The sequence below is a fragment of the Enoplosus armatus genome, chromosome 6 (assembly GCF_043641665.1).
Source record: "Enoplosus armatus isolate fEnoArm2 chromosome 6, fEnoArm2.hap1, whole genome shotgun sequence".
In the NCBI taxonomy this organism is placed as follows: domain Eukaryota; kingdom Metazoa; phylum Chordata; class Actinopteri; order Centrarchiformes; family Enoplosidae; genus Enoplosus; species Enoplosus armatus.
Window position 1 is genome coordinate 21,770,826 of NC_092185.1, and position 14,833 is coordinate 21,785,658.

Here is a 14,833-nt window from a genome sequence, read left to right on the forward strand (position 1 = left end):
TCTGCATGCGTCAGTGACCTTTCGGCTCAAGTTGAAGACAGGTGGAGAAGTCGCCTCCTCAATAACAGGTTGCTCCCTTTGTCCTGCTGATCTTCCTCCCCCAGTCCCTCCCCTCCTGCCCTGCACTTGTAAGGTCAGTGGCCATGATTACCAGCGACACTGCCCCATGCTTTCCCATAATCAGTGGACACACTTCAGCCAGAGTCTGTGCTACCTGAGGCGTCCTGCTACAGTTTGTTAGACCCTGTAAAGTTAGACCTTCTAAAGTCCTTGCAGTCACACTACAGCTTTACGCAGGTGTGAGTGTAAGTGACTGTAAGCACGTGGGTGGGAAGCCGGTGAGGGATCACATCCATGTTGGACCACTTGTTACTCCCACTGCTTTGTTGGGGCATCTGTGAAGAGGGGGGTGACAATCTCTGGGTGATAGCTCGAGCCTCTGCAGGAGTTACGCCCCCAAGCTTCTCACTCACAAGTGACAACAATGTGAATGAGAAAATGCTTTCACACAGGATATTAAGTACCAGAGCTTTGTCTCATTCTCATCGTCGGTTTCACTCATCTTTGTATGGGTCATATCTGCCATGTGCATACATACATGCATGTTCATAACTGGTGTATGCGTGTTCTTTCTGTAGCCAGTGGAGGAAAATTTTATTCTGCGCGTGTGCATGCCCGTGTGTACGCTACCTGGTGTGTATGTGAGGAATTTGTAGGCCATGTGAGCCAGTGGTAGGATGGGGATCATACAGTTGTCGCCATTGGTTTCGATGAAGTCGTGGCGAGTGATGGCTGTTGGATCGATGTGGTGCTCCCTGAATGGACGAATGAACGCCTGCAGAGAAAGAGACAAAAGATATGGCTGTAAAATTCACAAAACAATCATTTCTAATTCCCTCCAGCATGTAAAGCAGTAGCCTTATGTGAAGAGGATGTCTGAAATGTTGGCCCTGCAAGACAGAGCTCTTTAACTACTGAAACAACACCTAATCAATTCTGCAACAGCGACGATAGTTTTATTTTGAAATCAGTTTATATCAGAAAATACCACGTCTTATACCTCAAACATGGGGTTTGGTTGAAATTCTACTGAAATCAACACGGCAACAGAAAGAGAAATCAAACTTGAAGGCCAAATACAATCATTTGAATAAAAAGGAAAGAGCAAATTATCCTCCGTTTCTGGTTCTCTGTTCTCTCAGTTAAATATTCACACATCCAGTTTTCCCTAAATGGAACAAGGCATAAAAACAGGGGCAGATTTTTCTACTTAATTTACACAAAACAGACACCGGAAAGCATTGTTTACAGTCTTAACGCAAATGCAGATCAAATGCGCGCACACACACACACACACACACACACACACACACACACACACACACACACACACACACACACACACACACACACACACACACACACACACACACACAGAGCGACTCAGTGGTGCCCAGCATCATGCGCAACCCCAAAGCTCATATCCAGCATCCTAATAAACCACAGAACAGCAGTGGGCTTGCGGAAACACACTCATAAGCATAAATGACCCATGGACACCCCACACAAACTCAAAAATGTAAGCTTCAAACACACGCATACACACACTCGCAAACCCCACCTGCACTGTGCAGAGGCAGACACCTGTCTGTGAGAGCATGGGGGTCTCAAATGAAAGACTGAATCTGAATCTCAGAAGCACAAAAGAGGACAAAAAAGAAACACGCACACACATGCGCACACACAGGATAAAGGTAATTTATTTCCCTCTGTGGAAGAAGCAAAAAAACAGGTAAGGTTTGCATCTGTGTTTCCACTGTGTGTGTGTGTGTGTGTGTGTGTGTGTGAGTGAGTGTGTGTAGCCGTGAAAACATCAGCAGGAAAACTCATTATTGTCACACATTAACTGTTCGAACCAATCACATGCGCCTATCAGCACACGTTGTTGGTAGGTGCCACTGCAACCACAGAAACTATCTGTTGATATCTTCACAATTATGTACCCATCGCCGTACTCGTCTGCCTCTCCCCCGCCTCTCCCCCGCCTCTCCTCTCCCGTCCACCCCTCCTCTCGCCGCAGCCCTCAGCTAGATGAAAGCCCGGCTAAGCTGCGGAGGTCGTGCAGAGCAGGGCGGCGGCGGCGCTCCCCGTTAACGGTGGGCCACCGGTCGCTGCGTGTCCTCTAATCCCACACCGTTTAGCGGCCCGCCTCGCACGTCGTCCATTAATCACCAGCTCACATCGCCCATCGCCCCAGCAACCAACGCTGTCCCACTGGTTGGGTGGACACGCCCTTCCACCCCCTTCTTTTTTCTGCCCCCCCGACCTTTATACTGTATTTTCATCTCACTTTTTGTTGGTCTCTCTCTCTCTCTCTCTCTCTCTCTCTGGCCTAAGCCATGTATGCTTTCTTCTTACAATCACTCCCCTTTTCCCGTCTGGCCCTTCAGTAGAAACTGACTTAAGTCATTCAATTAACTCTACTTCGACGCTCTAATCAGCCTCTTTAGAGAGAAGCAGTAAAAGAGACAATAAAGACAGAGGGACATTTACACAAGGAGAAAAGTACTGATGCATTTAAAAGGTTGCAGAAGAGAAAGGAGAGAGGAAGGATCTTCAAACATATATCCCTAAACTGTACGCACATCTGGCAAATTTCAATGTGAATCGAGCATCATTGGGAACTAATGAGCGTGACTTTGTCCTCAAAGTGGTGTCATTAGAGGACTGCTAAATCCTTGTTGAGTCAATTAAAGCTCAACGACATGATGACGACAAAAAAAAACAACAAAAAAAACAGCACGGCCCAAAGCCCCGCTAAGGAATACTTGGAAACACTACTGGGAGAATGTAGTGCACTTTTTAAGATAGTGCTGCAGTATTAGAGCTGGGGAGAGAAAAAGGCTTTTATGGATTCAAATCAAAGCAAATCAGTGTTAAACAACTTCGGATGAAGAGCATTAGCAGAGTTACGTTCTCTGGTTCCTGCTTCTCAAAAGAGAGGATTTGCTGCTTTTCTGTCATAAATCGTTGTGAACTTTGGGTCTTGGACTTCTGGTTGAACAAAACAGGACATTTGGACATGACACCTTGGCTGGGCTCTGGGACGGTTTTTTTTTCAAGTTTTTGATGTTTCATAGACTAAACGACCAATTGAAAAAATAATCAGCTCTGTATGTACAGCGTCATCTCGCCCAACCTTAGCGGCTAGTTTAAGCAGCGTTACGTCAACCTTACAATGATGTTGGCCTGGCTCCAAAAGGGCAGAAAGAGAACACAAACTGAGTCAGACGCTGACACAACAGCACCACTGCTAGCAGCGAAGAGCCTGAGCAACACTCAATGATTTGCTGATGCTGACCGATACACACTCTAACATGTGAATAAGGGGAGTACTGCCGCTTATTTTTTCCCTCTTCAAGAACTGGTTTGCAGTAAGTATCCACCGCAGTTATCCACTAGTCCAAATTTCATCAATATCAATGTACGACAGATAACGGTACTGCAGAAGTTATCATTGACAGCTAATGTTAATCTAACGTTAATAAGTAAGCTAAATAAACCTGTTTAGCACAGGGAACCACTTTTGCTTAATTTCTTTGATGGCTCAAATGTATGCCCTAGTCGATTCTGACCATTTATGAACTGCGTTAAACTCCGCTACTTATCACCATTCATATCTATACAAGCACTGTGTTTATGATCTTATTGTTTACTAGAGCACAAAGTTCTTTATAGATCTAGATCCAGATTGATGCATTTAACTTCAAAATGAAGAAAACTGTCTCGTGCCCGAGGTCCACCCACCATAGTCTCACAAACTCCTGTGGGAAACATTGGAATCAGTGCATGTTTTCATTAACTACCTTTATGCAAATATATTCAAGAGGACATGAGAAGATTCCATAATTAACTGAGGGCCTGTAACTCTGATACATCATGGCATTTTCTTGCTGGTTCCCAATTAATTTGGTATTTGAGGATTTTTTTTTAATTGGCGTTTTTATCAGTAGCTATGGTGATAGAGAGCAGGGCATCATCCGTCTGGAATCGAACCAGGCATGTTGAGGTATTTACACCTCTGACACTGCTACACATTTTGTTGTTGGAGGTATGTGCTGGTGAGTGGCAGCACGACATGAATACCGCCAAAGATGCCAACGCTCTATTTGAACAATCCGTCTCCATGAGAACCTTCGCTTGATATAGCAACTTTTCTTTTTGTGTTATTAGATAGTGACCGGCCAACATTGAACCTGGGATGTCGCTGTTACATGATATGCGTCTGATGTGCCAACTGCTCTACCTAAGCCGTTTCTCCATTTGTTTTTTTTTGTTTTTCTGGGTTTTTTTGGTGATATGTTGGCTTGTTTTTCATGTCTTATGTTTCCACTTTTCTTATGTGCAAATCCTAAATGCTCATAAAAATGGAACATACTAACTGTCCCTTTGGTGACCTTGCAGGCAAAATTTTTCCCAAGATGCTGCAGACCATACTGGCCATTCTGAGTCAATGACTTTGACAGATAGAAAATGCAGTTTCCAGTGGCAGCTGTTACTGCTCTGTGGCCTTCACAGCTGGAAATATTATTTATGACACGTTGACAGCAGAATCTTAAGACCTCATGATGAAGCTCTGGAGGGCAGGAGTCCATATTTGCAGACAACATGTGGTGTGTCTGTGTTAATGCTTCTACATGGTGTCCATGGTACAATCTCAGCAACGTCTTTGAAGAGGTCTTAACAAATAACGGGGAACAAAGTGAGGGCATACACATGTGCACACACAGTACATACACACACACACACACAAACAACATAAAACATAACAATGACAGCACAAACAAATAACAAAGAGCAACACTGGCTTCAAATGTTTCGTCTAGCTTTATAACTGCAACCACTATTAGCCTCAGGTGTTCTCCATCATGCTCGTCTTTGATATTCAAACTAACCTTAACTGGGAGCACAGGCCTGCTTTATTCTCAGTCTCAAAACACACACAGACACAAAAACACAACTGTGGTGTATACCTTGTTTTTTTTTTGTCTCCACACACACATGCTCGCACACACGCTTTATTTTCCACTAGCCTATTGTCATCCCTCTGTTCTCTGCAAAGGTCCATTCTTCTCTTCCAGTTAAAGTCTTTATTAGAAGTCTCCAACAGTGTCTGACGCACCATGCAAATCTGTGACTGCTGCCGTGCCTTTGGTCCCAGTAACTACCCTGAGCCCCAATAAATGCCACATCATAAATAAACATCAAACCGCATAGTACCTTCAGCAAACACAGAAAGTAACACAAGGCTAGGAAAACCATTGTTTCGAGTCCACTGATGGGACAATGCCTGTAGAAAAATGTGTTGTTATCTAAATAACACTACGGAGCAACAAAATAATCCTCCTTGAGAAAATACACTGGTGTTCAGAGTAACACGCACAGTGATGTGACAGATAGAACACTATGATAGGATAATAATCTGACAGAAAATATTACATTAAAGCCCAATCAGCACCAAATCAAACAAGAATTATCACCATCATCCTAAACAGATCAATCAATGATGTGCTAACCACAGCCACTGAGTGTCAGACTGCGTCGCAGTAATGGGGGCTGCAGGACGGATCATGATAGTTTATTAAATGAAATATTGCCACTTTAGAGGCTAACAAGTACAGCTATGTAAATAAATTGAATGCTGCCACTCACTATTAAGCTGGTAACAGTGGCTGTGTGTTTTGTGCCTTTGCAACTAATTTACAAACTCCTTTTAATTTGATTCAGTCAACGCTGATTTTAAACGGCAGTAAATCTGAAAGTGCATTTCACTGAATCGAAGGTCATCATTCTACTCAGTGATGTTGATGCCTATTGAAACTGTCTGCTCCTTAAAATGCCTTTAATACCTTTTAGCAGAAAAAAAACAAGACAACAGATTATGCAGCCTACAAATATGGCTGTTGGACTCACCATGGTTTACCACCGGCTGTAATGCGTATAAATGTGTTGGCCTTATTTAACAGTCCATTCGCCGATCCATGGCATTCTTTAATGTATAAGATTTTGCCTCCATCATATTTGCCTCCACATTTACTTTCATCACCGGAGTCAAATTACAGCCAGCACTCCTCAGGATTGGGTTGCACCAGCTGTTCATGAATCCATTATTATGTTAAGCACTGTAAACAGGAAGACGCTGTAGCATCACAAGCTGTAACATAACATATAGAACTTAGCAGCCAATCCTTGGTAAAAGGAGCATACATCCAGAAACGTGTGCTTTAAGGTTAGTAGTATTTATGCAGTTTGGAATGAGCGGGAAATATTATGATACTATACTACTGTAACCTAGCTGATGTAATTTGGTCATTTAGTCTGATGTTATTAGCATAACGTTTTGTTTTTGCTCGTTTTGCATTTTATCAAGCGTCAGCTCGCTCGTGTCAACCACATTAGATATCACCTCTTTCACACTATTAGACATATATCAGGAAGCTAACATTAGCTTTGTCAGTTGGGTCAATCAGCTACGAAACAGTTACACCTGGCACTTTGGTGGGTGTAAATATTTAGTAGCAACTGATGTAAGAACTGGTTTGTGTGCTGCAACTTTTAATTTTGTGATCGGTAAATCTCCACTTAGTAAACACTTAACACACTCCCTGCAGCTGTCTCTGCCGAGGGTTAATACAGAGCTTAGTCCTGCAAAAGAGCGGTGCCATCTGCTGGGAATGAACTATTAAAAAACTGATATTAAAGACATTAGTCACTTTAAATGATTTTTAAACTTCAAGTAGTGGGTACTTTCAAGTATACACATGTGTCTAGGTACAGACTTACATCCAGCTGGGATAGAAACATTGTCTGTTTAAATAATTAAGTGGATCAGAGTCAGAGTGCAGGCTGACATCTAATAACACATTTACAAACTGGATTCTGTAAATAGACAATGAGTTTGACTATAACACTACATGTGTGTTTAAGACAGTCCTGCTTTGTTTTAATAATGACAATACACTCACTATTAACTCTTAAGACTATCACGAGCTTCGTTATCATATCACCTATGTGGACATATTTAACTCTCATAAAAAGCATTTTCTTTCCAGGTTGTAGTGGTACTATGACATTCATGTCACACATAACATCCATTTTAGTCAAAGAGTGAATAATATTACTACATTATTAAATCATACAATGACAATACTCGGGTTCAGCATAAATGACGACTATCGTTATAATTAAACACACATGAGCTTTAACATTTCCACTAATGAATTAGCAATGAATATTTCATAAACAGAAGAGATATAGGATGAAATACACACACACACACTCTGAACTCTCATCAATCAAAACAAAGTTCACATGAACCAATCTGCAAGCTGCACCTGATCACACCGATTTTAATTGGCTGAAATGAGGATAACCTTTACTCTAATTGGCTGTGGGAAATGTGGCAAAATGTGTGCGTGCATTAGTGTAGGTGACGTGTTTTAATGTGAGTGTGCATCCATCTTTATACATGCCTACATACTTATGTGCACACATGTCCTCTGGCACTGTATGGTGACAGGATGTGGAGGTTCAAGGTGAGGCCATTCACAGCAGGTGTCCGTGTCCGTGTGTGTCTGTGTGTGTGTGTGTGTGTGTGTCTCATGTGTGTATTAGGGACCATGGACATTACTGTCTACAGAGAGGTCGCTCTATGAAACAGTGACATTTAGTTTCCAGGTCACTATAGCAGTAGTGAGGCTCGGGGGAATAAGGTGCAACCACCATGGTGCCATGGTGACGCAGCCTCAGGAGAGAGGGGACACTGAGGTAGAGGGGACACTGGTGCGGTACAGTATCTTCTCTGTAGTCCATAATTCACCTGGTCACAGAAATGTTTACTATATTCTCATTTATTCCTCAAAGGCCTTGAAGAAGAAATGAGAGGTCGACTGCACGCTTTTATTTTGACAAAACCTCAACAACAACACAACAGCAAAGAATCCCAATCGGCTGCCAAACATTGCGACTGTATGAAAAGTAACGCACTGACGTCCTCGAGCAAGAGACTTAAACACACAGCAAAGAAAGCCAGTGGTGAAAATAAAATTTGATACCCGAGATGGTTTTACGGGGGGTTATGCAGATTCTTACAGTCTGGCGTATTTCCCAAAGGTCTTTTAGAGGATGCCAGTCGATTGAACGTAACCTTTCCCTTCATACTTTTCTAAAATGTCATATTTAACTATCTCATGTCAATATTTATGCTTTGCTTCAAATTTGTTCTGCTGACACTGCACTACAATTCTTTATATGTTATAGGTCTTTTTGAATGTTTTTGTTTTTTTGTTTTTTTTTACTACTACTATTATTGTCTTGTAGTTTTGTTTTACTTTCTGCTATTTGTAAAGCGCATTGTAACATTATCTGATGAGAACTATATATATATATATATATATATATACACACACACACAGTATATATATACAGTACTACTACTACTGCTATTATTTGTAGTATTAGTGTTATTATTACTATAATAAATACTGCGTAGAGATGGGTACTTTCCTTATTTTGTGTGGTGGCAACCACATTATTTTGCATGTCACAGCCAAATGGTTTAGAAGATTAAATGCTTGTTGATGAATCTCAATTTAAGCAGCGAAAAACGTTCTCCTTGCAAAACACACAACAGCAGCTGGATGAAGTTGGCTGTAAGTGATCAGGATGTATTTGGTGAAGTAAACCAAATAGACCCAGGGATCCCAAATGGCTACATCCAAAAATGCTAGAGGGGTAATGTCTCCTGCTACAATGTCAAACAAAAACAAAATGCCAAAAAAGATAAGAATTCTGACTGATTGCAGCACCGACACATCAGCGATTGTTACACTGGCTTGAAAATGTGTAGCTCATTTCTATGGCTGTTGTCAATGTGCCAATTCAGTTGTGGCTGAATAGTGATTCCAGGGGAAAGAGAGGAGAGAGAGGCTTTACTTTGTACAGTACTTAATTGAAGGAAGATTACTCAAAGCTGTTTAATGCAGCCTGACTGCCTATGTGTGTGTATATATACAGTATGTACGTGTGCTCACCTTGCCAATAACGGGGATGTCCACAGATCCCCAGGTGTCCGCCCCCCAGTGTACCATCCCCGATGCAAAGTCTGCCGTCACTATTCCTAGGACTGGCACACAAACACAGACAGAGACAGGAGAAAAAAGGAATAACATATGTTGTTATTAGACGTCCAAGCAAACACCAGAACACAATTTCACAAAAGTGTTGCAAAAAAATTCATGTGGACGATCTGGCAAGCCATTTCCAACATTTATTACAAAATGATTGATATAAAAAAACATGTGTCTCACATTAACTGTGATAGGTATTTCTATTCATTATTTCTCTACGATCTACAGACAGCCAGCTCACCGATGCCGACGACGATCTTGTAGATGTGAACGGTGGAGAAGTGCAGGAGGAGGAAGGAGAAGTTGACGATGAAAAGGAAGAGGCACAGAATCACACACACCCACTCCTGGAGCCGCTTACCTGAAGAAGAAGAAGACATTTTATTAATCTTAGCATCAACAAAATACAGATTGTATAGGTGGGTAGTGTGCGTTGGTTATGATCGAGGAGAGTGGAGGCGATAAGACGTTCGGCTCCGATGTATTAATGAACTGGGTGAGGTCCCTGCAACCGCTGGGAGAACAACTCGCTCCTTACCGAGGGTCAAAGGACCATCCAATTACAATGACTGTGTGTGTGCATGTGCGTGTGTGTGTGTGTGTTCCCAGAGTGTTAATATATAATCAGTCAGATGAAGACAAGTGTACTCCAGGCTGTGGGGTCATGACCTCTCATATGTGAAACACCAACGCAGCACCAAGCCTGCATGGAGACACACACACACACACACACACACACACACACACACACACACACACACACACACACACACACACAGAGGCTGTTTCAGGTGGGAGGTAGGCCTCTGCAGAGATGAGGCCAAACTCATAGGTCAGCAGTATTAACTAAAGGACAGAGGGAGAGGGACTAACTAAAACTACTCATGCTCTAAACTCACAGATCAGCAATATTATGAGAGAGAGATGGGAGGGTCAAACTCAAAACCCTTCAGCCACACAACCCTGAAGATTAGACATTCTGAATTATTTAAAACACACACACACACACACACACCGCTGATCTACTGCTCATCTAATATGGCATATCCTACTGTAGGGTTTTCTATTCCTTTCCTGATGTCTTTGGTCTTCCATGAGCTTACATGTCTTTGAATTGTCCCTTTTCTTCTTTCTGACTTCTGCAGAATATCTCACCCACTTACAGAAATAAACTATAAAACGTACAAATATAAACTACGACTGTTCTGTTTTTAATTCACTTTCTTTTGTTCTTTGTCACCCCCCCCCCTCCGTCGCCCTTCTCCTAATCCTTCTTTCTTTGCCAGTCAAATGTGCTTTTAAAACTTTAATGTGTTCAGATCCTAATGTATCACACAGCATTAGCAGCCTATAAGATATTCATGACAGTTTTTTTTTTTTAATAAAGCACACAGGCCTGTGAGCGTGTGCGCCTATAGGCCAGTGTGACTATGAATATGCTATCAGCCTCTCATAAGGTATGGAGCGAAGTGGTCATGGGAGATTTAAAATATGTGATTATGGATATTTTACGAATGATCAAATGTGACCCTTCACCTTCTAAAAATAGATGGTATCAAAGTTGTGGAGAAGGCCGATATCTAATTCAAGTGTAGACAGAAGTTCTGCTTTTGAACTAGTTTGACTTTGCAACTTTGGGTGCTGTGGTGCCCTACGTCGGTTAGCTTAGCTTAGCATAAAGTCAGGGGGAAACAACCTGTACAAAAGTAACAAACTCCACCTGACAGCACCTCTAAAGTTCATTAATGAACACATTACAAAATTGTTTGTTTAATCCGTACAAAAAACGAATTGTAAAAAACGAACTTATTTCTGGAACTATTTCTTGGCTGGGTGCAGTGATTCCTTGGTGTCTTCGCTGGCTGCCAGTCAACCTCACAGTGACGACGCAGCACTCAAATGAGATATAACGTGTTAAATAATGAGAATCTGGTTAGCCTTTCCCCCCTCTCTTTTTATGCTAAGCTAAGCGGCAGCTGGCGGTAGCTTCATATTACCACGCAGACATGAGGTTGGTATCCATCTTCTCTTCTGACAAACAAAGCAAATAAACATATTTCCCAAAACTGTGTAGAAAAGTGTAACAACGAGCATTACATTTGCCTATGATATCATCAACTTCCTGTCTGTGATTCTAACCACCAACAACACAGGCCATTTAAAAACACACACACACACACTCACACACACTATATCATATGTTGAGGAGATCAGCCATTTTTAATCAGCAGCATATCTGCTTCGCAAACATAGTAACAAGATGAGAACATCTGCTAGTAATGCAGAGTGTGAGCCTTGCATGCCTGAGCAGACCAAGCTACTGATTAAACTAAATGAAATGTCACCTGATTCAAACAAACCGAATTGAGACCAAATAAAACATATTTTGTCCAAACAGTAGCTTTGAAAGGGCTCAGATGGAAACATTTGATACCCCAAATGTCCTGCAGCGCATTCACATCTGGGCACACTATCAACTGTTGGTCAAAGGGACTGGACTCTCCTTGTTAGCACCAGTTCTGCTATAGAATCAAAATGCTATGAGACTGCATCCTAATACATACATGATACATTCAACACAGGCCTGAAATCTACCATCAGTGCTGCTGCTGCACCAGTTCATGGTCTGTTCGATGCATTCCAGTGAAGGTACTGTTTGCGATGAAAATCATTTCATTTGCACAGTGATATATTTTGTAGGTGAATTCAAAAGTCATCTGTGACTAAGGTAAGCCGACATTAGCAGGATACAAAAGGAAGTTGATAGTTGGTAAAGTTGGTAGGCGGCTTTCCTGGAAAATGACCTGCTCAAACTTCATTTCCAAAGCATTAGACAGTTAGACAGTGGCCACTAGTTTAAGGACTGTGTTCTGTACATGTAGCGCAGGTCCAGTAGCGTCATGTGTTTACATCACACAGCCCAGGTAATGTGTTTCAGTCCACACTGCCTCGGTCCATGCTGAGGTTAAGTAGAGCGCAGTTAGCTCTGTTGTCTCCGAGCTTCATGTGACACCATTTTCTCTACACTGCCCCCAAAGTACACACACACACACACACACCTCAAGGGATCAGTACACCAAAATTCACTCTCACTGCGTCTGCACCCACACGCACTCTGACCACAAACATACACCGACATACATGTGAGCGCTCACACACCTACAACGGTGCTCCAACTGATGGATTTCCTAACACATTCCCACATCTCTCTCTATTACACACACACATATCCTCTGACACATACACAAATTCAGACACTCCATCTCCGTCACATACACACACACACACACACACACACACACACACACACACACACACACACACACACACACACACACACACACAGTGCAGGGCCATGGAGCAGTGGGGCGGCTGTCAGGTGATGTGCGTCAGTCCTTGGATCCTCCGGCTCCCTGGTGAGGGGAAGGAAACTAGGACAGGCCTCCGCAGAGCGCACTCTCTCTCTGTCTCTCTCTCTCTAACACACACACACACACACACACACACACACATAAGCTCTTGTCCCTCAGGCCATGGCATTGCTGGATATCACACACAGCTACAGACAGACACACAAAAACAGCCTCTACAAGCACGTATATATGGACGGACATATGCTTGTATGTTTGAACATACACACACACACACACACACACACACACACACACACTCTCTCAACAAACACAAACCTCTCCTCCTACTGTGCGCACACACACACACACACACACACACACACACACACACACAGGACCTGCCTTCACTTGGCATACAAACACCATAATTAAAGACGTACACTTAGACACACGTAAACACACTGGCACACACACACATCTTCACACACTCTTAGGGCCAGAGCAGCACACTCATTAATATCATTCTGACAACAACTGGCTCCCTGGCAACCTCTCTGCCATCGCTCACCCAGCAGCAACCCCCGCCTGTGAGCGTGCACGAGGGTGTGCACGGGGATTTAACCTGGGCGGAGTCGGGGGAGGGGAACGAGGGGTGCTAATAGGCTGAAATTAATCAACGCCGGCTGATTCGCTGTCTAGGGAATGAGTGGCGGGCAGCAAGCAGGCAGGCAACACATCCTGAATACTAATGGACTAATGGAGAGGGGAGACAGAAAGTAGACCCCTCTACCTCTCTCGGCTGTTTGTCGGGGAAACAAGGAAATAGGGTGAGGGACTGAGGCGTGTTAGAAAGTGCTGTTGCACTAACAAGCAAACAAAAGATTAACATCCAGATTGATGTGGCGGGAGGTAAGCAAATACACAAAAATGAGCAACAAACACTGTGAGTCACACATGTACAACATATCAGCACTGTGGTCTGAAAAAAATCAAAGCCACATTATTTGATATGACACATAAATCAAGCTCAGCCTGAGTGAGATGGCGACAGTGACACACCTCCTCACAAACACCACTTCCCAACAGTCTTTGCTGCTCTCCGTTAAGAAAATATTTGGGCTAAATGTGCAGCAGTATAAGACAGAGTGGCAAGAGCTGTATTATGTCGGGCCTTCTCCACACTAAGCCGGCTAAATTTGAAACCACATCAGTTCCTCCCTCTCCGTTTTGGCCTTTTCACCCACAACAAACTGGAGAAAGAAGAGAGCTGTTGAGCTCTGGATGCAGAAGTTTTGTGTCGTGAAAGACGTTCTCACGTCAGACTGAAGCTCATGAAGCTTGTATAGAAACACAGGCTCTGATGCTTTTTGTGAAGCAGCACGGCAGACAGCAAATCAGGGGCTTGTTTGACATATAGCCATTGATTTGATTTGATTTGATTGGCCCACTGTGCCCGTTAGCGACTGAGCTAACTGTTATCCCCATCAACAACCCTTCACTGAGTGAAATGATCTGGGAGAACAAGGATGAATAAACTTAACAGTACACAGAAGTGTGTTACAGTAGTTACAGTACTACCCCTGCCAGTATTCACCAAGCACTGAGCTTCTACAACCACACATTTAGTGAAGACGTGCAGAATTCACTGCACCACTTTCTGGTGTGACCGGGGGCCTCATTTATCATTAAGTTTTGTGCTTAAACAATGGAGACGCTCATTTCTACAAACAGAATACAATTTATCAGTCTCTTCTCGTGCTTGAAAATGTAAAGAGAAACATTTTTATTTTTCTTGTTTGCTACTTTTGTCCACAACTCTACATTAGGGCCACTAGGACTTTCCAAGGGATGTGGTTGACCATATCTGGCTTTCTGGGGGCGTTCCTTATGTGAATGAGCCTGCATGTACTGTAAGAAGAATATAGAACAGGTGAGCTTTCTCATTGTTCACTGCGTGAAGTTGTGCGTGTTTGTACAGTTTCTAGGCACACATTTAGAACTTGTCCTACACATGCTTTGATAAATGAGGCCCCAGGACCTTAAAAAGGAGGCAAATAACAAGATGGGTGAACTGACTTGAGGTAGGTTGATCCTCTACAAGGTTTCTGGCTGTAATCGTGAGTCAGTGCTGCTATGTTGCTGAAATTAATAATGCATAAAAACTGCAGAGGACATAGTACACAGCCTGATGTCCCTATGCTGCATGACTGTATATAAACTGTCAATATGTCTCCACCATCAAAGGACAAATTCCCACAAGGATTCATTTTGATGCTGTTATGACCAAATCAA

At 42.8% G+C, this 14,833-nt stretch overlaps 1 protein-coding gene across 1 annotated transcript in view; it reads right to left on the reverse strand.

Moving 5' to 3' along the window:
- LOC139286035 (plasmanylethanolamine desaturase 1) overlaps positions 1 to 14,833 on the reverse strand; it is a 34,170-nt gene that overhangs the window by 7,202 nt on the left and 12,135 nt on the right. The window contains exons 2-4 of the mRNA XM_070906690.1: positions 9,430 to 9,549; positions 9,093 to 9,184; positions 691 to 835 (exon numbers count right to left, since the gene is read on the reverse strand). Coding sequence (XP_070762791.1) covers positions 691 to 835; positions 9,093 to 9,184; positions 9,430 to 9,549 — 357 coding nt within the window. The remainder of the gene's footprint in view (positions 1 to 690; positions 836 to 9,092; positions 9,185 to 9,429; positions 9,550 to 14,833) is intronic.